The 25,377-nt window shown below is 34.7% G+C and overlaps 1 protein-coding gene across 2 annotated transcripts in view; it reads right to left on the reverse strand.

The window, feature by feature from the left end:
- LOC109255075 (uncharacterized) overlaps positions 1 to 25,377 on the reverse strand; it is a 443,355-nt gene that overhangs the window by 57,711 nt on the left and 360,267 nt on the right. For both annotated transcript variants that reach the window (XM_019429494.2, XM_053891448.1), the window contains 3 exons: positions 17,541 to 17,662; positions 15,623 to 17,133; positions 3,350 to 3,439 (listed from right to left, as the gene is read on the reverse strand). In XM_019429494.2, coding sequence (XP_019285039.2) covers positions 3,350 to 3,439; positions 15,623 to 17,133; positions 17,541 to 17,662 — 1,723 coding nt within the window. The remainder of the gene's footprint in view (positions 1 to 3,349; positions 3,440 to 15,622; positions 17,134 to 17,540; positions 17,663 to 25,377) is intronic.

Below are 25,377 nucleotides of genomic sequence, written 5' to 3' on the forward strand. Positions count from 1 at the left end.
CTACAGGCCAATATCCCTGATTAATATGGAAGAAAAAATTCTCAACAAGATCCTAGAGAATTGAATTCAACAGCACATGAAAAGAATTATTCACCATGATAGAGTGGGATTCATTCTTGGGCAGGGATGGTTCAATATTTGCAAATCAATGTGATACATGACATTAATAAAATAAAATATAGGAACCATATGATCATGTTAATAGATGCAGAAAAATACATTTGACAAAATACAGCATCTTTTCTTGATGAAAATCCTCAAGAAAGTCAGGATAGAAGGAATATACTTAAACATCATAGAATCCATTTATGAAAAACCCACAGCTAATATCATCCTCAATGTGGAAAAAGTGAGAGTTTCTCCCCTGAGATCAGGAACACGACAGGGATGCCCACTCTCACCGCTGTTGTTTCACATAGTGTTGGAAGTCCTAGCATCAGCAATCAGACAACAAAATGAAATGAAAAGCATCAAAATTGGCAAAGATGATGTCAAGCTTTCACTTTTCACAGATGACATGATACTTTACATTGAAAAACCCACAGACTCCACCAGAAGTCTGCTAGGACTGATACATGAATTCCGAAAAGTCGCAGGATACAAAATTAATGTACAGAAATCGGTTGCATTTTTATATGCTAATAATGAAGCAATAGAAAGAGAAATAAAAAAAAAACTGATCCCATTCACAATTGCACCAAAAACCATAAAATACTTAGGAATAAACCTAACCAAAGATGTAAAAGATCTGTATGCTGAAAACTATAGAAAGTTTATAAAGGAAATTGAAGAAGATACAAAGAAATGGAAAATCATTCTGTGCTCATGGATTAGAAGAATAAATATTGTTAAAATGTCAATACTACCCAAATAAATCTACACATTTGATGCAATCCCAATCAAAATTGCACCAGCATTCTTCTCAAAGCTAGAACAAACAATCCTAAAATTTCTATGGAACCACAAATGACACCAAATAGCCAAAGTTATATTGAAGTAGAAAACGAAAGTGGGAGGCATCACAATCCCAGACTTTAGCCCCTACTACAAAGTTGTAACCATCAACACAGTATGGTATTGGTACCAAAACAGACACATAGACCAATGGAATAGAATAGAGACCCCAGAATTGGACCCACAAATGTATGGCTGACTAATCTTTGAGAAATCAGGAAAGTGTATCCAATGGAAAAAAGACAGTCTCTTTAACAAATGGTACTGGGAGAACTGGAAAACACTGAAGAAATTTTAAAAGATCTAAATTAATGGAAATATTCTATATTTATGTATCAGAAGACGTAATATTGTTGGGATGGCAATAATTCACAAATTAATCTACAGATCAACACAATCACTATCAGAATCGAAGTTGACTTATTTTAATGAATTAACAAGTTGATCCTAAAATTTTACGTGTAATTTTAATGGACCTAAAATAGGCAAAGCAGTCTTTAAAAAGAACAAAGTAGGAGTACTCATGCTTCCATTTTAAAAATGTATTACAAAGCAACAGTAATTAAGACAATGTGGTAAAGCATAAGATAAGCTTATAGATCAGTGGAATAAGACTAAGATACAGAAATAAAACTACAGATCTCTGGTCAACTGATCTTTTTTTTTAAATTTTTTTTTCAACGTTTTTTATTTATTTTTGGGACAGAGAGAGACAGAGCATGAACGGGGGAGGGGCAGAGAGAGAGGGAGACACAGAATCGGAAACAGGCTCCAGGCTCCGAGCCATCAGCCCAGAGCCTGACGCGGGGCTCGAACTCACGGACCGCGAGATCGTGACCTGGCTGAAGTCGGACGCTTAACCAACTGCGCCACCCAGGCGCCCCTGGTCAACTGATTTTTGACAAGCAGCCAATACCATTCCATGGAGGAAAATAGTCTCTTCATCACGTGGTATTGAGTCAACTGGACTGTCACATTCAAAAGATTAAATTGTTCCCTCACATCACACTATACAGAAAAAAAATAACTCAAAATGCATCAAGAAATTAAATGTACAAACTTAAACTATAACATTATTAGGAAGTAACATAGTTATAAATCTTCACAATCTTGGATTTGGCAAATAATTATTAGATATGACACTCAAATTATGAACAATAATAGGAAAAGAATAAATAATCTTAACTGTATTAAAGTTAAAAAGTTTTGTATTTCAAAGGACACCATCCGAAAATAAAAAGGCAATACAGAATGGTATAACATGTTTGCAAATTGTATATCTGATAAAAAACATGTATTCAGAATATATAAAGAACTTACAACTCACTAACAAAAAATAATAAAAATATAGACTATAAAAGATATTTGGATGGATAGATATTTATCCAAGGAAGATCTACAATGGTCAAAAGCACATAAAAATATGTTCAACATTATTAGTCATTGGGGACTTACAAATAAAAATCATAAATTAATAACATTTCATACTACTAGGATGGTTAAAATAAAAAGGTCAGATAATGAAAAGTGTTTACAAGAATGTGGATAAATAGGAATCCTCATACAATGATGGTGGGAGTGTAAAATTATGTAGTCACTTTGGAAAACAGCATGACAATTAAACATGGAGTAACCATGTTATTTAGCAATTTTTCTCCTATGCATATAATGAAGAGAAATGAAAACATGCTACAATATGGACTAACCTTGAAAGCATTGTACTAATTGAATGAATGCAGTCGCAAAGGGCCATGTATTATATTATTGTACTCATAAAAAATGTCCAAGATAGGGAAATCTATATAGACACAAAGCACATTAGTGGTGTCTTAGGGATAGGGAAATGGGAGAGGTAGGCAGATGATAAATATAGAGTATAGGATTACCTTTTATGGTGATAACATTTTTCCAAAAGGGATTTTTGTGATGACTGCACATATCTGTGAGTATACTTAAAACCACTGAACCATGTTGAGTGGGTGAATTATATCACAATAAAGCTGTTTTTTTTTTTAATTTTCTGGAAACTGAGAATTTAATGAGCTTCCCTGGTAGACAACATCTCACAGATGTTGTCATAACTTGCTAGATGAATTAAATGAATTTCGTATGACTCCGTTGGAAGTGTGGACTCTTGGAACCTTGTACCTGCTTCCTGATAGTCTTCATTCTATGCGCCTTTTCTCATTACTGATTTTATCACGTGATCTTTTGCTGTAGTAAATTTTAGCCTTTAGTACTACTGTATGTTGAGTCCAGTGTATACTCCTAGAGAATGACTGTATTCAGATATTGCCTTGGGGATCCCTGATACAACAAATACTGGCTTAAAATTTTCCAAATATTGACAGAAAATATCTAAAACCATTTGGCAATTTCTATCGAATATACTCACCTCTGTTATCAATTTGTTGTGCAGACTTTTGTTCTTCAGTTCTCTTTCTTTGGCTAAATGGAGATGACAAGAAAACAGGCCTCCAAAAACCTGAAAACATTAAATAGACATAACTATTTTCCAATTCCTAATAAGATTGTAGAAAGGAAACATTATATGATTCTGCAGTGAATTAATGTTTATGATAGTACTATTTTTATTCAAATTAATGGAGATCCTCTTCCCAATTTTCATGGAGCTTATTAAAGCAATATTGAAGATGAAGTTAAAAATATTCTACCATATGCTATTGATATAGTTACCTCACATAAAAATTCAGAATATTCTCAGTTAAGTTTTTCTAAAAACTTTTATAGTCAATTCATGTCCTAATAAATGAAATATTGGCATAAAATTGCCTAAAAAGCACCCATTAGGATGACTACTGCACAAAAAACAGGGGCACCTGGGTGGCTCAGTCAGTTGAGTGTCCAACTCTTGATTTCAGCTGAGATCGTGATCCCAGGGTCATGGGATCAAGCTCTGTGTTGGGCTCCATGCTAAGCATGAAGTCAGCTCAAGATTTTCTCTCTCTCTCCCTCTGCCCCTCTCACTCACTAATGCACTCTCTCTCTCTCTCTCTCTAAAACTAAATAAAATTAAAAAATTGAAAAAAAAACATAAAACAATTATTGGTGAGGATGTGAAATGGTACAGATATTGGAACCCTTGTGCACTGTTAGTGGGAATGTAAAATGGTAGAGCCATTATAGAAAACAGTATGACAAATCTTCAAAAAATGAAAAAATATATATATAATTAACATATGATCCAACAATTGTCCATTGATTATATACCCCCCAAAATGAAAGCAGGATCTCAAAGAGATATCTACCACTCATATTTATAGTGACATTATTCACAATAGCCAAAAGATGAAAGCTACCCAACACCAACATCTATCCAGGGAGACATGAATGGATAAACAAATTCAGGTATATCCATACAATAGAATACTATTTATCCTTAAAAAGGAAGGAAATTTTGACACATGCAACAACATGGATGAACTTCAAGGATATTATGCTGACTTCAAGAAGGCAAGCAGATATACACAAATACTATATATGAAATAAATACTTATATGAGATGCTTTGCCAAAATCATAAAGAAAATAAACAAGCGTGGGGATAAAAGAGAGAGCGAGGCAAACCAAGAAACATATGCTTAACTACAGACAGCAAACTGATGGTTATAAGAGGCGAGGTGGGTAGGGGAATGGGCTAAATAGGTGATGGGGATTAAGAAGTGCACTTGTGATGAGCACAGGGTGTTATATGGAAGGTTGAATCACTAAATTGCACTCTTCAAACTAATATTACACTATGTTAACTAACTGGAACACAAATAGAAACTTAAAAATATCATAGAGAAAGGAAGTAGAATTGTGGTTGCCAGGGACTGAGGAAAAAGGGAAATGGTAAGTTATTGTTTAATGGGTATAAGGTTTGTTTTGCAAGATGAAAAGAGTTCTGCAGACTGGTTGCACAACAATCTGAACTTACCACTAAACTGTACATTTAAAAATGATCAAGATACTAAATTTTATTTTATGCATATTTTACCACAATTTTTTAATGAAACAAAAATGGCTAACAACAGGCTATGTAGGATATGGAAATATTCTCATGTCAGACGGAATGGAGAATTCAATTTAATAATCCCAAAATGGTTGTACTTGGTGTAAAATTTTAAGGTGCAAGATAAATTCTAAATATAATTATAACAGACATAGAAGTTGAGTAAACTAGTTAATATTATTAATGAGATTTATACTGTTCCCAGGAAAAGTAGTGTGTGAAAAAGATAAAAAACTGTTTTATAACCAGCTTTTCATTTAAAAATATTATTTAGAATCCATAGTCAGAGGAGCAAAACGACTTAATTTTTGGCCTAGGAAATGCAGCAAAGTCATTTCTCCTGTCTCTTTACCATAGAAAGCATAGATAAGGGGCAGACACAATGCAAGCTCTGACTTTAAGAAGAGTGTATTGCTAATCAACATCACAGAAATATAAATAGTCATGAGAATATTATGAAGCATTATATGCCAACAAACTGGGTAATCTCAAAGACATGGATAAATTCCTAGAAACATACAAACTACTAAAACTTAAACAGGAAGAAACAGAAAATTTGAACAGACCTGTAGGGAGCAAAGAAATGAATCAGTAATCAAAAATCACAAAAAACAAAAGTCCAGGGCCAGATAACTTCCAAGGGGAATTCTACCAAACATTTAGAGAAGAGTTAACATGTATTCTTCTCAAACTGTTCCAAAAAATAGAAATGGAAGGAAAACTTCCAAACTCCTTCTATGAAGCCAGCATTACCTTGATCCAAAACCAAAGACCTCACTTAAAAAGTCCAACATCCCTGCTGAACATGGATGCAAAAAATTATCAAAAAGATACTAGCAAATCGAATCCAACCGTACATTGAAAGAATTATTCACCAGTACATTGGAAGAATTATTCACCATGATCAAGTGAAATTTATTCCTGGGCTATAGTGCTGGTTCAACATTTGCAAATCAATCAATATGATAAACCACATTAATAAAAGAAAAGATAAGAACCATATGATCCTCTCAATAGATGCAGAAAAAGCATTTGACAAACTACAGCATCCATTCTTGGGTCTTTCATATATGGCCTTTATGATGTTCAGGCATGTTCTTTCTATCAGTTTATGTTTTCCATATAGAACATCTGAAGATAGGTGAAAGCAGCTAGCAAACTTTTGATTTATATATGAAAGGGCTTCACCTATGGATTGACTATACCCAAGTGCATGCTTTACATTAATAATAATCCACATATTAAATACAGTCTAATTGCAAATATTTAAAATGTGCCAAAGACTTTTATAAAAAAAAAAATTAGGCTCAGGTAAAGTGTAGTTAATTGACTGGTTTCATGTGGAATATTTCCTCAGTTAGATTATAAACTTCATGAAGTCACAGATGTAGTTGAGCTAACAGTAGACTAGGAGTTTCTATACTCTAGCCTAACCACTGATTACCTATGTTACATTTAGGAACGTAGTCTGCTTGAGTCTCATTTTCCTCATTTTTTAAAGCAGAAATAATAATTTTTTACTGTAGTAGCTCTTTCTAAATAAGAATAATGTGACGTTAGGGGAGGAGTTAAGATGATGCATAAGTAGGAGGACCCTGGTCTTTCCTTGTCCCTCAAACACAGCTGTATTGAGGTAAGATTACTTGGAATATTCAGGAAATAGAGTTGCAGAGTGGCAGAAGGATCTTCAAAGTTACAAGGAGACAGCATGGCAGATTAGAGGTGCATGAATGTGAATTGGGGGAGAGAAAATGGTGGAGACGCAGAAGGGAGGAACCCTTTATGTGGAGAGACAAAAAAATAGGAAAAGAGAGGGGTTGAGAAAGTGTCTCATTGAGTTAGCACAGGAGGAAAACCTCTCTGGACCATGGAATGGGGAGCAAGAAGTACCGAGTATCTCAGTTCTTTTTTGCAAACAGCTTTTGGAGCTCAAACTCTGAGGTTTTGGAAGTTTGTGACTTTGTCAGGAGCAGAGCTGTTGCACATGCTCCTGGAGAAGGGAGCTGGCCCAGGACTGTATAGTGTCGTGAAATGATCTCCAGGGTGCCCTGAGAGAGAACAGTCTCTTTCCTGAAGTACTTTTGGAATAAGGTTTATTGCCTCCCCGAGGACAAAAGACCCTGATGTTGCGATCTAAAGGCCTTTCATCAGCAGGATGGAGAGGCTCTACTCCCGAGGAGGGGAGGAGATGCACACTGTGTTGGGTCCTTTAAGACTTTGGATTTTGAATCCCAGCCTGCACCAATGAAAAAGTGCAAGAGAGTTTTGGTGAAGGGAGAGTTAATTTCTCTCACTATACTGTGAGGGCTGCCTGAATAGCAGAGGTGGAGATCTCTGGTCTGGTGATGAGAGATTGGGGTGGTGCCATTTTCCCCTTAACACCAACATGGTGGGACTTCGGAAAGGAACACATCAGCCCCCAGTGGGGCAAGACACATGTACACCAAACCCTGCCACCTCCGTGACTGGCACCTGATTATTTACTGGGGCAAGACTGACTCTGAGATGACACAGTCAGTCTCTCCTCCAGACCAGCACAACCACCACCCCTCAGGCACCAACAGACAACTGTGTATTTTCTTTTTTACCTCCTTCTCCTTTCTTTTTTCTTTGGAAATTAGGCTCATGGTTTCTGATTTGTTTTCTCTCATTCCTTTTATCTTTTCTTTTTATTTTGGATCAGGCTTTTTTACTCTTTTCTTTACCCTTCTTTTCTCCTTTCTTTTGCTTTTTTTTCATTTTTTTTTTGCTTTATTTCTCCTTGGAGTAAGCCTGATATATTTTTCATTCAAATTTTCTTGTTCCTTTTCCTTTTCTCTTTTTAGTATAAGGCTACCCTCCCTTTTTGCCCCCAGGGTTACTTCAACAAGCAAATCAAAGCACACCTAGTTAAAGGTCCAAACCCTCCACCAGTGCAAGCAAGGAGAAACTCTGCAGAAGACTGACCAGTGGGAAAGAGTAGCCAAAACACAACAGCAGAGTGCACACAGCATACACCTGAAACACTTCCTGGAGTGCCAGGCCCTGGACAGTGTATGACTCCTTTTAAATATAGTAGTACTCTCAGGTGTAGGGAATATAACAAACTTATAAATCACTCAAAAGACAGAAACTGAGCCAAAATGACAAGATGGAAGAATTCTCCCCAAAAGAAAGGTCAAGAAGAAATTAGTCATGGACTTGCTCAAAACAGATATAAACAATGTATCTGAACACGAATTTAGAACAGTCATAAGACTACTATCTGGGCTTCAAAAAATCATAGAAAACACCATAAAAACCCTTGCTGCAAATATCAAAGACCTAAGAACTAGTCAGGATGAATTTAAAAATACTATAACTGAAATGCAAAATAAACTAGATACAGTGACAGCAAGCATGGAAGAAGCAGAGGAGGGAATAGGTGAAATAGAAGATAAAATTATGGAAAATAATTAATCTGAAAAAAGAAGGAAAAGAAATTACTAGATAATAAAGGGTGACTTAGAGAACTAAGTTATTCCGTGACTCAAAACAATATCCATAACACAGAAGGCACAAAAGAAGAAGAGCAAGAAAAAGGGACAGGTTTATTTGAATAAATTATAGTTGAGAACTTCCCTAATTTGGGGAAGGAAACAAGCATTCAATTCCTAGAGGCACAGAGAACTCCCTTCAAAATCAACTAAAACAGGTTAACACCACAACATATCTTGGTGAAACTGGCAAAATACAAAGATAAAGAGAGAATTCTGAAAGCAGCTGGGGACAAAAGGTCCTTAACCTATAAAGGTAGACACACAAAATTAGAAGCAGACCTGTCCACTGAAACTTGGCAGGCCAGAAAGGAGTGGCTGGAAATATTAAATGTGCTGAATAGGAAAAAATATGTAGCCAAGATTCCTTTATCAAGCAAGGCTGTCACTCAGAATAGAAGAAGAAATAAAGACTTTCCCAGACAAACAACAAGGAAAGGAGTTCGTGACCACTAAGCCAGCCCTGTAAGAAATTTTAAAGGGCACTCTCTGCATGAGAAAAAAAAAAGGCCAAAGCAGAAAAGACTACAAAGGAGCAGAGAACATCACCAAAAACACTAACTCTACAGATAACACAATGGCTCTAAATTCATATCCTTCAATAATCACAGTAATGTAAATGGACTAAGTGCTCCAATCTAAAGACACAGGGTATCACAATGGATTAAAAAAAAAAAAGATCCATTCAAATGCTGCCTATGAAAGACTCATTTTAGTCTTAAGGACCCTGCATATTGAAAATAAGGGGATGGGGATCCATGTATCATGCTAATGGAGGTCAAAAGAAAGCTGAAGTAGCCGTACTTATATCAGACAAACTAGATTTTAAACCAAAGACTGTAACAAGAAATGAAGAAGGGCATTATATCATAATTAATGGGTCTATCCATTAAGAAGATCTAACAATTATAAATATTTATGTCCCCAACTTGAAAGAACCCAAATATATAAATAAATTAATAACAAACATCAAGAAACTCATTGAGAATGATACCATAATAGTAGGAGACTTTAATACAACACTTACAACAATGGACAGATCATCTAAGCAGAAAACTAACAAGGAAGCAATGGATTTGAATGACACACTGGACCAGATGGACTTAACAGATATCTTAAGAACATTTCATCCTAAAGCAATAGAATACACATTCTTCTTGAGTGCACATGGAACATTCTCCAGAACAGATCACATATTGGGTCACAAATCAGCCCTCAACAAGTACAAAAAGATAGAGATAATAACATGCATATTTTCAGATTATAATGCTATGAAACTTGAAGTCAAGCACAAGAAAAAATTTGGAATGCATTTAAATACAAGGAGGTTAAAGAACATCCTTCTAAAGAATTAATGGGTTAACCAGGAATTTAAAGAAGAAATAAAAAAAATACATGGATGGAAATTAAATGAAAACATGACAGCTTAAACCCTTTGGGACACAGCAAACACAGCCCTAAGAAAAAAGTACATTGCAATTCAGGACTATCTCATGAGGCAAGAAAGGTCTCAAATGCATAACCTAGCCTTATACCTGAAGGAGCTAGAAAAGGAGCAGCAAATAAAGCCTAAAGTCAGCATAAGAAGGGAAATAAAAGGATTAAAGAAGAAATAAATGATATAGAAACAAAGAAAACAATGGTAGAACAGATCAATGAAACTTAAGGATAGTTTTTTAAAGAATAAGCAAAATTGATAACCCCCTAGTGAGACTTATGAAAAAGAAATGAAAGAGGACCATAGCAGATAAAATCTGGAATGAAAGAGGAGAGTCATAACCAACACCACAGAAATACAATTATAAGAGAATACTATGAAAAATTGTATGCTAGCAAACTATACAATCTGAAGGAAATGGACAAATTCCTAGACAATCACACACTACCAAAACTCAATCAAGAAGAAATAAAAAATTTGAACAGGCCCATAAACAACAAAGGAATTGAATCAGTTATCAAAAATGTCCCAGCAAATAAGAGTCTTGGGCCAAAGGCTTCCCAGGACAATTCTACCAGACATTTAAGGACAGTTAATACTTATTCTTCTGAAACTGTTCCAAAAATTGGAATGGAAAGAAACCTTCCAAACTCATTCTACGAAGCCAGCATTATTACATTGATTCCAAAACCAAAGACACCATTAAAATGAGAATTACAGGCCAATATCCCTGATGAACTTGGATACAAAAATTCTCAATAAGATACTAACAAATCAAATTCAAAAATTATTCACCATGATCAATTGGGATTTATTCCTGGGCTTCAGGGCTGGTTCAGTATTCACAAATCAATCTATGTGATACATTACACTAATAAAATAAGGCATAAGAACCATACAATCCTTTCAATAGATGCAGAAAAAGCATTTGATGAGACACAGCATCCTTTCTTGATAAAAACCCTCATGAAAGTAGGGGTAGAAAGAACATGTGTTAACATAATAAAAGGCATGTATGAAAGGCCCATAGTTAATATCATTCTCAATGGGGAAAAATGAGAGCTTCCCCCCTAAGGTCAGGAACACAACAGATATGTCCACTATCACCACTGTTGTTCAACATAGTACTAGAAATCCTAGCCGCAGCAACCAGACAACAAAAAGAAATAAAAGGCATACAAAATGGCAAAGAAGTAGTCCAACTTATACTCTTCAAAGATGACTTGATACTCTACATGGAAAACCAAAAAAGACTCCATCAAAAAACTACTAGAATTGATACTTGAATTCAGAATAATCACAATATATAAAATAAACACACAGAAATCTGTTGCATTTCTATACACCAATAGTGAAACAGTAGAAAGAGAAATGAAGGAATTGATCCCATTTACAATTGCATACAAAACCATAAGATACCTAGGAATTAACCTAACCAAATAGGTTAGGTCTGTATGCTGAAAACTACAGAAAGCTAATAAAAGGAATTGAGGAAGACAGAAAGAAATGGAAAAACATTCTGCACTCATGGATTGTAAGAACAAGTACTGTTAAGTCTATACTACCCCAAATAAGCTACACATTCAGTGCAATCCTTATCAAAATAACGCCATCATTATTCACAGAGCTAGAACAAACAATCCTAAAATTTGTATGAACCACAAAAGACCCAAAATAGCCAAAGTAATGTTAAAAAAGGAAACCATAGCTGGAGGCAGCATAATTCTGGACTTTAAGCTGTATTACAAAGTTGTAATCTGTAATCATCAGGACAGTATAATACTGGCACAAAAACAGACACATAAATCAATGGAACAGAATACAGAACCCAGTAAAGGACCCACAAATGTATGGCCAACTTCTTCAAAAGTCTTCAAGAAAGCAGGAAAGAGTATCCAATAGAAAAAAGAGAGTCTCTTCAGCAAATGGTGCTGGGAAAACTGAACAGCAGCAACATGCAGAAGAGTGAAACTGAACCACTTTCTTACACCATACACAAAAATAAACTCAAAATGGATGAAATACCTTAATGTGAGACAAGAAACCATCAAAATCCTACAGGAGAAAACAGGCAGCAACCTCTTTGACCTTGGCCACAGCACCTTCTTACTAGACATGCGTCCAGAGGCAAGGGAAATAAAAACAAAATGAACTATTGGGACTTCGTCAAGATAAAAAGTTTCTGCACAGCTAAGGAAACAATGAACAAAACTGAAAGGCAACCAACAGAATGGGAGAAAATATTTGTAAATGACTTATCAGATAAAGACTTAGCATCCAAAATCTATAAAGAACTTATCAAACTCAACACCAAAATAATAATAATAATAATAATAATAATAATAATTCAATGAAGAAATGGGAAGACATGAATAGACACTTTTCCCAAGAAGACATCCAGATAGCTAACAGACACATGAAAAGATGCTCAACATTACACATCATCAGGGAAATACAAATCAAAACCACACTGAGATACCACCTCACACCTGTCAGAATGGCTAAAATGTACAACTCAGAAAATAATAGATGTTAGCGAGGATGTGGAGAAAGGGGAACTGTTTTGCACTGTTGGTAGGAATGAATACTGGTGCAGCTACTCTGGAAAACAGTATGGAGGCTCCTCAAAAACTAAAAACAGAACTACCCTACGACCCAGCAATTGCACTGCTAGGTATTTATCCAAAGGATACAAAAAATGCTGATTTGAAGGGGCACATACACCCCGATGTTTATAGAAGCACTATCAATAATAGCCAAATTATGGAAAGACCCTAAATACACATCCACTGATAAGTGGATAAAGAAATGTGTCATATATTTACAATGGAATACTACCAGTGATAAAAAAGAACAAAATCTACATTTGTAACAATGTGGATAGAACGAGATTGTATTATGCTAAGTGAAATAAGTCAGGCAGAGAAAGGCAAATATATGATTTCACTCATATGTGGAATTTAAGAAACACAACAGATGAACATAGGGGAAGGGATGGAAAAATAAGATAAAAACAGAGTGGGAGACAAACCATAAGAGACTCTCAAATATAGAGAACACACTGACTGTTGTTGGAGGGGAGGTGTGTGGGGGGATGGGCGAAATGGGAGATGGATATTATGGAGGAAGTTTATTGGAATGATCACTGGGTGTTATATGTAAGTGATGAATCACTGTGTTTTATCCGAAACAAATACTACACTGTATGTTAGCTAACTTGAATCTAAATAAATTAAAAGTAAATAAATAAAAATTACAAAAAAGAATATGAGGTTAAACAAGAGTTGAGATATAAACAACATACTTAAAAACTCAGGCTCTGGAGGCAGATAAATCCAGTTTCAAAGTCCAGCACAACTCTTTTGAGGATTATAGCCTCATTTTTCTCACTATAAAATTGGGATAATTCATGTTCTTCTAAATTATTTTAATGTTCATTTATTTTTGAGAGAGAGAGAGAGAGTGCAGAGGAAGGGCAGAGAGAGAGGGAGACACAGAATCCGAAGCAGGCACCAGGCTCTGAGCTGTCAGCACAGAGCCCAACACAAGTTTCAAACCCACAAACTGTGAGATCATGACCTGAGCCGAAGTCGGACGCTTAACTGACTGAGCCACCCAGGCACCCTGGGATAGTATATATTCTTCTTAGCTGAAAGATGTCTTCATGTTTAACAGCACAGACTTTGGAGCATGGGTTAATATCTTGACTGCCATGTATTATGTTACCTTGGTTAATTATATAATTTCTTTGTGCCCCAGTTTCTTTATTGGTCAACTAAAAATGATAAACGTGACTATGTCCTAGATTGCTGTAACGGTTTAATGAATTCACACATGTAAAACTTGTGAATTAGTATTCATTAATTGGTTCTGGTGAATTGGTACTAACAGATTAGTATGCATACAATGCTTAGAGTTTTTCCTAGCAGTGTCGTATAAAGCTTAGGTATTATCAGTAAAGGATGGGTTTAGATGTAATAATGCATGTGACTTGTGTAGCACAGTGCTTGACAATATTAGATGGTAGTTATTTTAATATTAATGGACTTTGGAAGGCTGAAAGGTGTTATATAAATTTAAGGTATTATACATTTATGTTTTTATTATATGCTGAGCATATAGTAAGCACATGATTGGCAAAATTTTACAAAGCACATCAATAACAGTGCAGTTGAGTTCTTTAGACGTAGTTATGCTATTTCACTGGACATTTATTAGATACTGTTTGAAAATATCAAAACTGAAGCTGAATGTGAAATGTTAATCTTTATACCCTCCATGCTGATTTATACAACTCTTAAAGAATCACTAATATTGCCTTGTTAGAAGAGAATGATATTTGGTTAGGAGAGAATTCAACTTAGTGTTACAAAATTCAAATCCAGTAAAAACATTGTTTTAAGGGTTTTCCCCCTCTTCATGAAAGGTAGCATACTTCTTTCACCACCCTACCAATATGTTGCATTGTAAGAGGATCTCAGAAATTCATTTCTTACACTCCTTAATCTTTTCCAATAGAATTTCATTTCTAATTGAAACCAGATTATTTTTGTTAGGGAATATAAAGAATGAGATGAATATTTTCCTCTGACTGTTCAAATAAAATATTGCACAGTTAATCCAATTGAATTAATGGCTTGAGGATAAATGTACCTGTCTGACAATCAAGGAAACCCTTGGATAACACTTTGTGTTAGTAAATGCCCAAAAATGTATAGTATATTTTTATTGGATTCAATAACCTGTTCTACTTAAAAGAATATGACATGTAAAAGTTAGTATTATATAGGATAAATTTCAAAGACTCCTGTATAAATAGCATATTAAAATAGGAAACCTTTATCATACATTAAATATATACTATTTCAAATGATCTATTTTTGAAGAGTCACTGGAGTTTATTGAAGCACCAAATTTCTTGTTATATTTTCAGAGGTAAAATCTCTTTTGAATGTTTAGGGGTCAAGTTCTTAGTTTTTTTTTTTCTCCTTTGAATTGTAGCTAAAGGACTCTGTGGAAAATGAATAATACGAAGAAAAACATTTTATGAAATGATAATAGTTCCTTTGTTTTAAGCATACCTTAATGCAATGGTTTAGGAAATGGAGAATTATAATGATGTAGTGTGAAGTAAAAGTAAATGTGACTAACAAGGTAAATGCCAAGTATTTATTGAGAATTATGCAGCTTTTATAATAATTTTGAGAGAAGCAAGTTAAGTTGGATGTCTGTATAGTTAGGCTTGGATACTTCTTTTCACACCAACAAATAATGGGGAAAAGTTTATGAGCAATTTCTACTGACCCATTCCAGAACAATCAGAGCAAAATTTAGCATGCTGTTTTCTAGGCAAAAATAACCATCTTTGCTAATAATCCTCTAATTTTTCTTCTTTTATGAAGTATATAAAGAGAGATGATTTGTCTAATTTTATCGAAGATTTTAAGTAACCTCTACACCCAACATGGGGCTTCAATTTACAACCCCAAGATCAAGAGTCACATGCTCTACTGACTGAGCCAGCCAGGTGCTCCTATTTGCCTAATTTTTAAAAGTGAATGGAAATCTAGAATGAAGATGCCTTTTCTCTGAGCTTCTGATGAAATGATCTCAGGCCCAAACCCGTTAAAGCTACTGACATTTTGTAATTGTCACCATGTTATTAATTATACTTTCAAAAGTCACACATATTTAGGCTTACCCTGAGGACGATTGTCCTTCTTGCGAGCACCAAGCCTTTGTGCTTCATTTTCTGAGTCAATGGGGTGTCTTTCATTGTGAAATACAATCTTGTGCTCTTGTTCACTGTCAGATGTTATGAGATACCTTTTCTTGTCTTCATCTGTTTGAAGTCTCTTATTTTCAAATATCAGACACTGTTCCTTCGCCATATCCATCATGAGTCTTTCACTTTCAAACTCATTTTTATGTCTTTTATTTTCAGAATCTGCTAGATATTTTCCAGAATTGGGGTCTATTTGATGTCTTTCAAAGCTATCCCAACGTTTTTGAGGGTCATCCCTACATTTTCCAGAGCTATGCTGAATTCTTTCAGACCTAAATTGATATCTTCCAGAGCTATCCCAACATCTACCACAGTCAAAGTCCAATTTTTGTCTTTCAGAGTCAGTCCAGCATCTTTTAGATTCAAACCTGAGGCCCATCCATAAACTTTCCAAGTCAGAGGCCCTCTGGCAATTTTCAGCCTTAACTGTGTGTTTCACTGAATCAGAGACCATCTCTGGGCTTTCAGAATCTAAGTCATTTGTATGTCTTTCAGACCAAGAATCCATCCAGCATCCCTCAGTATCAGTGCTGAACTGGAATGTTTTAGCATCCATGACACATTTCACAGCTGTTGAGGCTAGCCCATATCTTTCTGAGTCTGAGTCCATCTCACATGGTTCAGAATCAGATTCCATTATATATCTCTTAGATCTTATCTTTTCCTGGTGTTTTTCTTCCCCCATCAGACATACTGACGATGCAGAAGCTAAGTCCATTTCATCTCTATCCATGTCTGAGTCCATCACATACCTCTCAGAAGCAGAGAGCATCCAGTGTTGTTTTGTCTCCCTCAACATTTTCGGAGATTCCATCAGGCTTTTTACAGAATCTGAAGCTATTTGGCATTTTTCTGCCTTTAGCAGGTGTTTCACACATGCAGAAGCCATATGGCATTTTTCTGAGTCTGAATCCATCTCAGGTCTTTCACTGTCTGAGTTCAACCCATATTTTTCAGAGTCAGAGTCTGCCAAACATTTTTCTGAATCTGAGTCCATCCAGTGTTTCAAAGAGTCAGAGTCCATCTGGCATTGTTCAACTCCCACTAGCTGTTGCTCTGACTCCATCAGGTCTTTCATAGAACTTGAAGCCACCTGGTATTTTTCTGCTTCTTGCAGATGTTTCACAGAGTTTGAGTCCATGAGACATTTTTCTGAGTCTGAGTCCATTCCCCATATTATTGAATCAGAGTCTTTTGAGTGATGTTCTAAGTCAGAGTCCAAACCAATGCCTCTATCAGAGTCAGAATCAATCACACATCTTTCAGAGCCAGATTCCAGCAAGAGGGTGTCACTTTCAATTATTTTTAGGTCTTGGAGACTTTTATAGGCCAAAGAACCTGCTGAAATCTCAGAAATTTTTGTATCAGAAGCTTCTGTTTCAGACTTGCTTCCTTCATCATGTGACATCACAATTGCTCCTTCATTACTTAAAGAAAGACAAACATGAACACCTTAAAAATATTCATCAAATGTTAAATGTTTTCTCTGTTGAAAACCTTTCTGTGTGAACAATACTATAGAGTACACATTTCTATCAGGTTGTAGAAAGTAAGAAACACCACCAACATTCTTGTGAACAAATTGGAATAGTATCAGTGTAAGCAGATTTTACACTTGTATTTACCCTTACATTAACTGTTTTCCATTACAGCTGAAAGTAATAGCCTGCCTAGGATACTCTCTTGAAATGTACTATTTTCTTGTTCCTTTCTAATCAATGAATCATTATATTGGGACTTGAATATCATGTTAAGAATGTAGTGGAAAATAAAACAAACTTTCTATATTCTACACCAAGTAAAGGTTGTAGATCTGGTTTTTAGTGAGGCTTACCTTGGAGTGTTGAGCCTTTCTGGGCAAAAATATTCAAATTTGTCTGGTACTATTTCAATTGGAGGGGACACATCTTGAAGTGAGAATATAAGTTCACTTGATGAATTAGTTGTAGTTATTGGCTGTAAAAGCAAAATAAATCATAAACCAAGTTATAAGTTCTCAGTTGCATTTACCGTGAAAAATAGCACACTTAGTAATTTTGACTGAGGGGAGTATATCACTTCATTAGCTTCACTTGTGCTTGAGGGAAAGTCATAGTGAGAACCTCTTCCAAAGTAAAACTTCAGAATTAATATTTAAGTATAAGGGCAGACATGATAGATATGTTGTAAGGTGTGTTCCTAGCCTCTACCTTTCCAAGAACTAATGACCATTCCCAATGCTGCATTGGTACTGTTACCAAGTCCCTTGGTTGTAGGTAGCTGGAATATTACCCAAACTGGAGTAGATTCTCTTTACTTGGGACTTAGAGTTAGAATTCAGAAGGTGTTTTTCTGCTGTGTTTGAAGTGTGGACAGGTAATCTCAGGCACTATGAGAAAACAGTCTGTCATATGCCTAGAGAAGTAGAAAAAAGTCAAGAAGCAGAGAATGTGAAGAATAAAACAGCAATACATAAAGGAAGTTAAAACCACATACCATATGACTCTAGACAGACAAAAACATTTTTACATGGGTTCCTGATTCCAGTTCCTCCTAAATATTTACTTTCTGTCCTTGAGTTCTCTATGGTAATGATGATCCTTGACTTAAGTTCTTATCACCTTCCTTTTGTTTTTTCTCGAGGTAGTATGAATGGGGTTCTGTTTCTTTCAACCAAAAGGAGCCTTCAGGGACATCATAGTTGCTGTTAATATTTTATTGTTAGCCTTCACATATGAAGGCTTCACACACATTTCATGAACAAAATGAATTTTATCTACACAAAAGATTTACTCCATTTTCAATAAAACCCGTGCAAAAAATAGACTTATAACATGACATTTAGGTATGATATAAGAAAAAAAACATTCCACGAGGTGTAATATACTCTATAATTGATTATAACAAAAGATTTAGAATGTCCTGTCTCAGCAGACAACTGTGAGGCTCACATGAACTAGCGATTAAGAGAAAACACTCACTATGAAAACTGGTAAAGACATAATGTGTAAAGGAAATGTAATGTTGATTTATATGGCAAACAAACATGAACAATACTGAAATTTTCACACCCTAGGAGAGGTAGATAAGAAATAAATTTCATGTGCTTCTAAACATTCGTCTAAAACATGCCAGTACTCAGAATTTCTTTTACTCATAGTCTCAAATCATAGTAATAGCTTTTCTATTATGACTCCAATTCACTAGTTTTCATTAGTTTGAAAGTCAAGACAAAAAATTAAAGGGTGAGGAAAAATATAAGCAAAATTTATTCAACTAAACATAATATATGCTTAATAAAATAATATTTGCCTTTATGAATTTGTAACTAATATCCTTTCATGTATTGGATTTATCAGGATACCTGGCCTCCTCAGGAACTATATAGATTATGTTTCTATTCTTTCCAAAAGAACCAAAGGCAGCTACATATTCTACTACATTGATAAAAAAATCTAACAGAAAACACAATAAATATGGAATTCACAGTGGTTATTTAGGATTGTCATACTTCCTGATGTTTGGGGACTTTGACTATAACAAACATTTATGTCTGCTTTTTGTAAAACTAAACCAAATATCTTCCTTAGTAAGAATACTTTAAAAGATGGTGTAGAGTATCAGAAGGTTTAAGTATTCTTCCTAGTAATACCACTTTCCAGAGGTGACACTTTTGAAATAAATATTTTCTGCTAGCTGATTACACTTCAACTAACATCAAAAGAGGGGAAAAGATATTTATAAATTAATTAGAACTCTGTAAAAGCTAATGTATCTTTATCTCTAAGGCTATGCTTTCTTGAGAACTGTAATTCTGAACAGTACTGATTTCTAATTGAGAGAAAAAAATGCTATGAAAACTAAATTCAATTAGATTGTTAAATAAATGTCTCCAACTAATGAATCTGTAAAAAGTTCCCCCTCTTTCTAGAAAGTTGCTTCTTTCCTCTAAAGCATTAATGTACAGTTTTGGGGTGCCTAGGTGGCTCAGTCGGTTGAGCGTCTGATTTTGGCTCAGGTCATGATCTTGCGGCTTGTGTGTTCAGGCCCCACATTGGGCTCTGTGCGGACAGCACAGAGCCCGGACCCTGCTTCTGATTCTGTGTCTCCCTCTCTCTCTACCCCTCCCCCACTCACACTCTGTCTCTCTCTCAAAATAAATAAACATTTAAAAAAAGAATTAATGTACACTTTTATACTGTACACTAAACTGATTTTTAGTTAAGTCAGTAAAACTCTGTCCAAAGGTTTATATCCACATTTTTCCTTTATTCCTTTACCTATTTTTACTGCATCTTATATAGAACAAAGTTGTAATTTTATCCCATAATCTTAACAGATTACTTTAGCCATTAAGAAGAATAAATTTATTAGACCATTTCCTGATCTGATGACATCAGTGCCATGGCCACACACCTATAATATATAATTGTATTCTAGTTAGCCACTGTTCTAAAAGAAATAGACTCACTGTTATCTAGGCCTTAGAGTCTAACAGCTGACTCCCAGGCAAACTCCTAGGTGCATGGGGAATGTGAAGATAACAAAAAGGTTTGGTTAATAAGCTACATGGAAAGGTTTTGCTCCATAATGTTGTTTTTTTTTTACTAAAAAGTATTTTTGTGTAACTAATGTTAATCTTAATGCAATTATATGATAAGGAAGTCATAGCATGTGATTTGAAAAATTTTGAGGATGCCAAGGCTTAAATAGGGAGTTTAAGGGGAGCAGGGATAGAGCACAGTAAGAATCCCCTTTACTTTCTAAAAGAAGTAAGACCCAGGGGCACCTGGGTAGCTCAGTCGATTGGGCATCTGACTTTGTCCCCAGTGATCTAGCAGTTCATGAGTTCAAGCTCCACACCTGGCTCACTGCTGTAAGTGCAAAGCCACTTCAGATCCTCTGTCTCCCTCTCTCTGACCCTCCCCTGCTTGCACTCTCTCAAAAATAAATAAAATATTCATTGAGTAGGGCACTTGTTGGGATGAGTACTGGGTGTTGTATGTAAGCCAATTTGACAATAAATTGCATTCGTAAATAAATAAATAGATAGATAAATAAATAAATAAATATAAAACTTTTTAAAAAATCTAAAAAAGAAATAAACGAAGTAAGGTCTGTACTTATGAAACTTAACTCTTAAATGGTCCTCCTTTTGGTAAACTATCCCCATCATTATACATGGTACATTTCCCTAGAGGTTTACTTTGGGAAAGCATCACTTGTAAGAATTCCCATTTGCTATTCAATTTCAAGGAAAGAAACCAGAATATACAAGTATGTTAATAAGCACCCAAAGTAGAGCCCAGTTTAAGAAAACATGAGCTAGATGAGGGGCTGGAAAACTATGCCCTATTGGCCAAATCCAGCCTATGATCTGTTTTTGTATGACCCAAGAGCAAAGGAAGACTTTTATATTTTAAAAATGTAAAAAAAAAAGTAAAGTGCAAAAAAGTTTTTTAGCCCAGCAGGGAGAATAATTCCTTCAACAGTTTAGGAAATAGTCTCTTGGCCTGCAAAGCTCCAAATATTTAAGATCTAGTGGTTTACAGAAAAAGTTTTCCATCCTGTGAACTAGATGATTTCCAATGACTTTTCTGACTAAGAGTCCATGAGCTTAGTTTTAAATTAAAAGCCTTATGTTTTAAATTAAAAGCCTTCTAAGTACTCTGAGATGGCTTTCCCATGTAGATAAATGATCAATTTGCTTAACTTTCTAAGAGTTCAGAGGCTTCTCTTTACATCTCTTATGGGGTTAAAGTCATACAGCAGTTTGCCCCTAGAGAAATTTGTGACTAATGCATCTGAAAATGTAATCTGTGAGTTTCCTAAGAAGGATTCTCTGTGGATCCTCTCATTTGGACTAAAGAAAAAAATGATTCAATTAATTCACAAACACTACACATAGGCCTTTTTACATTAAAAATTATGTGGAATTATGGGGGCGCCTGGGTAGCTCAGTCAGTTAAGTTTCTGACTTCAGCTCAGGACAGGATCTCACAGTTCATGAGTCTGAATCCCACATTAGGCTCTCTGCTGTAAGTTCAGAGCCTGCTTTGGATCCTCTGTCCCCCTCTCTCTCTCTGCCCCTTCCCTGTTTGCACTCCCTGTTTCAAAAATAAGTAAACCTTAAAAAAAAGATTTTTTGGAATTATAGAGTACTGAACTACCCAAGATTTTGTTTTCCCTACACCTAAAAGGTGATTCTAAGAGTTGCCAAGAGAAGGGGTGAATCTTAATAATAGACTCTGTTTCCAGGAGAGTTCCTAGGAATGGGGATCTCACATATAATAGGATGCGGCTACACAGAAAGTGGATAATGAATATTACTCCTCTACCTTACAAAATAAAAGCTTTCCATTTTAATTTTACAAGCCTCACAGTGGCTTCTCCTTATGAGTGGGATGATTAGATATAATATAAATTAATCACTTCAGTTGACAATGTTTTTATCACTCCCTACTAAAATCTCTTTTAGTCATATATATTTTGCCAAACTACTGTATAACATAGGGAAGATTAATAGTGCCTAAAGTTATCACAGATCTAAAAAATGTAAGGAAGTATTTCTAATTACATGCCAAAGAACAGTAAACATTATTATGAGATCATTACTTTCTCTTGGTTTGATTTTTTTTCTTATTCCATATACATATATAATTGTTTCCTCATTTTTTCTAGTTACCTATTATCTTGGCAATATGCTTGAAATATAAGTTCTATATAATTTGAATATGATTCTATTAAGCAAACATAACTATTTAAATTAACAATTACCAGGTTTCCATCAGCAATACATTTTTTCAACCTTTTATAGTTAGTGAGTCATGCTGCATTCTTACAAAATATGTTGGAAAGGACACTCCAGAGAAAAATTAATTTGTAATAAGTGTCAAATAATCTGTATCAAGATATTTATTTAATTATTGTACTGTCTTTTAGCATTTGTTATTGTAAAATATAAGATTATAAATTTAAATAGATCTATTTTTTAAAAATTTATTTATTTATTTTGACAGGTAGAGGGGCAGAGATAGAGGGAGACAGAGAATCCCAGGCAGGCTCTGCATTGCCAGTGTGGAGCCTGACGCAGGGCTCAAATTCACAAACCATGAAATCATGACCTGAGAAAAAATCAATTTGGATGTTTAACCGACTGAGCCACCCAGGCACCCATAGATCTATGTTTTATATAAAACATTTATTCTCTATAAAAAATAATGAGATACATCCTGATATAAATTTTTAAATGTGGGGAGTCTATTAAAAGTAATTTTGATAAAAAATTTCACATCACAATTTTCCCTTGGATTGTCTCCCAGCTCCTTCCCAGTACATTTATACTATTACAGGAATCAACCACAAGGATATGATTAACAATATGGGCTATGGAATTAGACTTACCTGGGTTTGAGTTGGGGCTTTGCTATTAATTATTGTATGAACTTGGGGGAAGTTACTTAACCTATCTATGCCTCTGTTTCCTTTTCTATAAAAGTGAAGATAAAAGGGTTCATGTGGCATCTGAACAGCAAAGGGAGCAATCGACACAGCTAAAAGACAATCTAATGAATGGGAGAAGATACTTGCAAATGACATATCTGATAAATGGTTAGTATCCAAAATATATAAAAAATGTATACAACTCAATGTCAAAATATCCCAAAGAATCCAATTAAAAAATGGACAGAAAACATGAACAGACATTTCTCCAAAAAAAAAAAAGACATATAGATAGCTGAAGACACATGAAAACTGCTCACCATCATTCATCATCAGGGAAATGCAAAAACACAATCAGGTATCACCTCATACCTGTCAGAATGGCTAAAATAAAAAAACACAAAACAAGTATTGGTGAGAGTGTAGAAAATAAGGATCCCTCTTGCACTGTTGGTGGGAATGCAAACTGGCACAGCCCCTGTGGAAGACAGTATGGAGGTTCCTCAAAAAATAAAAATAGAACTACCCTACAACCCAGCAATTGCACTACTAGGTATTTATCCAAAGGATACAAAAATTATGATTAAAAAGGGCACAACTATTGCACTACTGGGTATTTACACAAAGAATGCGAAAACATTAATTTGAAGGGATACATGCACCCCTATGTTTGTTTATTGCAGAATTATTTACAATAACTAAACTGTGGAAGCAGCCCAAGTGTCTATAGATAGACGAATGGATAAAGAAGATATGATATATATGTATATATACATACACAATGCAATATTAATCAGCCATATAAAGAATGAAATCTTGCCATCTGCATTGACACGGATGGAACTAGAGAGTATAATGCTAAGTGAAATTAGAGAAAGACAAATATCATATGATTTCACTCACATGTGGAATTTAAGAAACAAAACAAATGAATAAAGGAAAAAGGAGACAAACAAAAAAGCAGACCCTTACCTATGGAGAACTAACTGGTAGTTGCCAGAGGGGAGGTGGGTGGGGGAATGGGTGAAATAAGTGATGGGGATTAAAGAGTACATTTATCATAATGAGCACTGAGTAATGTATGGAATCACTGAATCACAATATTGTACACCTGAAAGTAGCATAACACTGTAAGTTAACTATATTGAAATTAAAATTTAAAAAAACTTGATAAAAAAAGAGTTGATGTGAAGATTGTAGGAAATATAATTAGATTGTAGGAATATAATTGTTTAACACAATGTTTGGTAATTAATAAAGCATTTTATATGTACTTACTGTTATTATTATTATTAATTTATCCAAATTATCTTTAAGTTAAAATGTAGCTAAGAAAATTCTGCTCTATTGTAATTTTACTGAGTATTTGCTAGTAGTTTATTGAGTTGTATAATTAGTATATTATAGGGTACAAAATATTTAAAACATTTAGTAACATAAAGCATTCAGTTTTTGTTTTTATATGACTACTTAGGCATATAATAGGCTATGTGACTAGTGATTTGCCTGCTGTTACTCATTACCACTTTTTCCCTTTCCAGTTAATTTCATTTATGTTTATTTTTTTGGTTGTTATAATAATAATAGAAATAATTGCCGTCCATAAAATTAAAGAGATTACATTCTGGTTGAATCCTAGAACACTTTTATATGTTGATATAGTGAATAGATAGCAAAAAGCAGGTATGATATACCAATTTTTTTAAGGCTGAGATGACTAAAATGTTCAAGAAATAAATCTTCCTTTCCTACTAAAGTAAAGATGCACTAGTTAGAATTCATAGATGATGTCATGGGCATTGGTTTAATATGCTTGTGGCTGTTGTCCAATTGTATCACGCTATAGATGTGCATGCTTTCTGAAACATAGTTATAGGGTATCATCTTTCTCAAAGGTACTCTTAAGAGCATAAGACTGATGTAGAAGTAAGCTCTCACAATTTATGGTATGTTTGCTATTGCATGACAATGGTAGAATATATGAGTAGCTAAAGACAAAAGATGTCTCATATCCACATGTACAAAATCATAATTACCGAAGTTATGTATTACATTGTTTATTCCATTGTTCAAAATTATGAGTTTGTTAACCTAAATATTTCATTATGAGTTTATTACAAGTTTCAATATATGCACTGATTGAATTTGACTCCCCAAAATAAAATGTAACATTTGTAAGCATCTAATTAATAATCTATTCAATTTGGTCATTAAGTGACCTCATTAAGGTAGAAGCACTTAAAGGAAAT

The sequence above is a fragment of the Panthera pardus genome, unplaced genomic scaffold (genome assembly GCF_024362965.1).
Source record: "Panthera pardus isolate Hobbes unplaced genomic scaffold, ASM2436296v1 HiC_scaffold_27, whole genome shotgun sequence".
NCBI classification, from domain to species: Eukaryota; Metazoa; Chordata; class Mammalia; order Carnivora; family Felidae; genus Panthera; species Panthera pardus.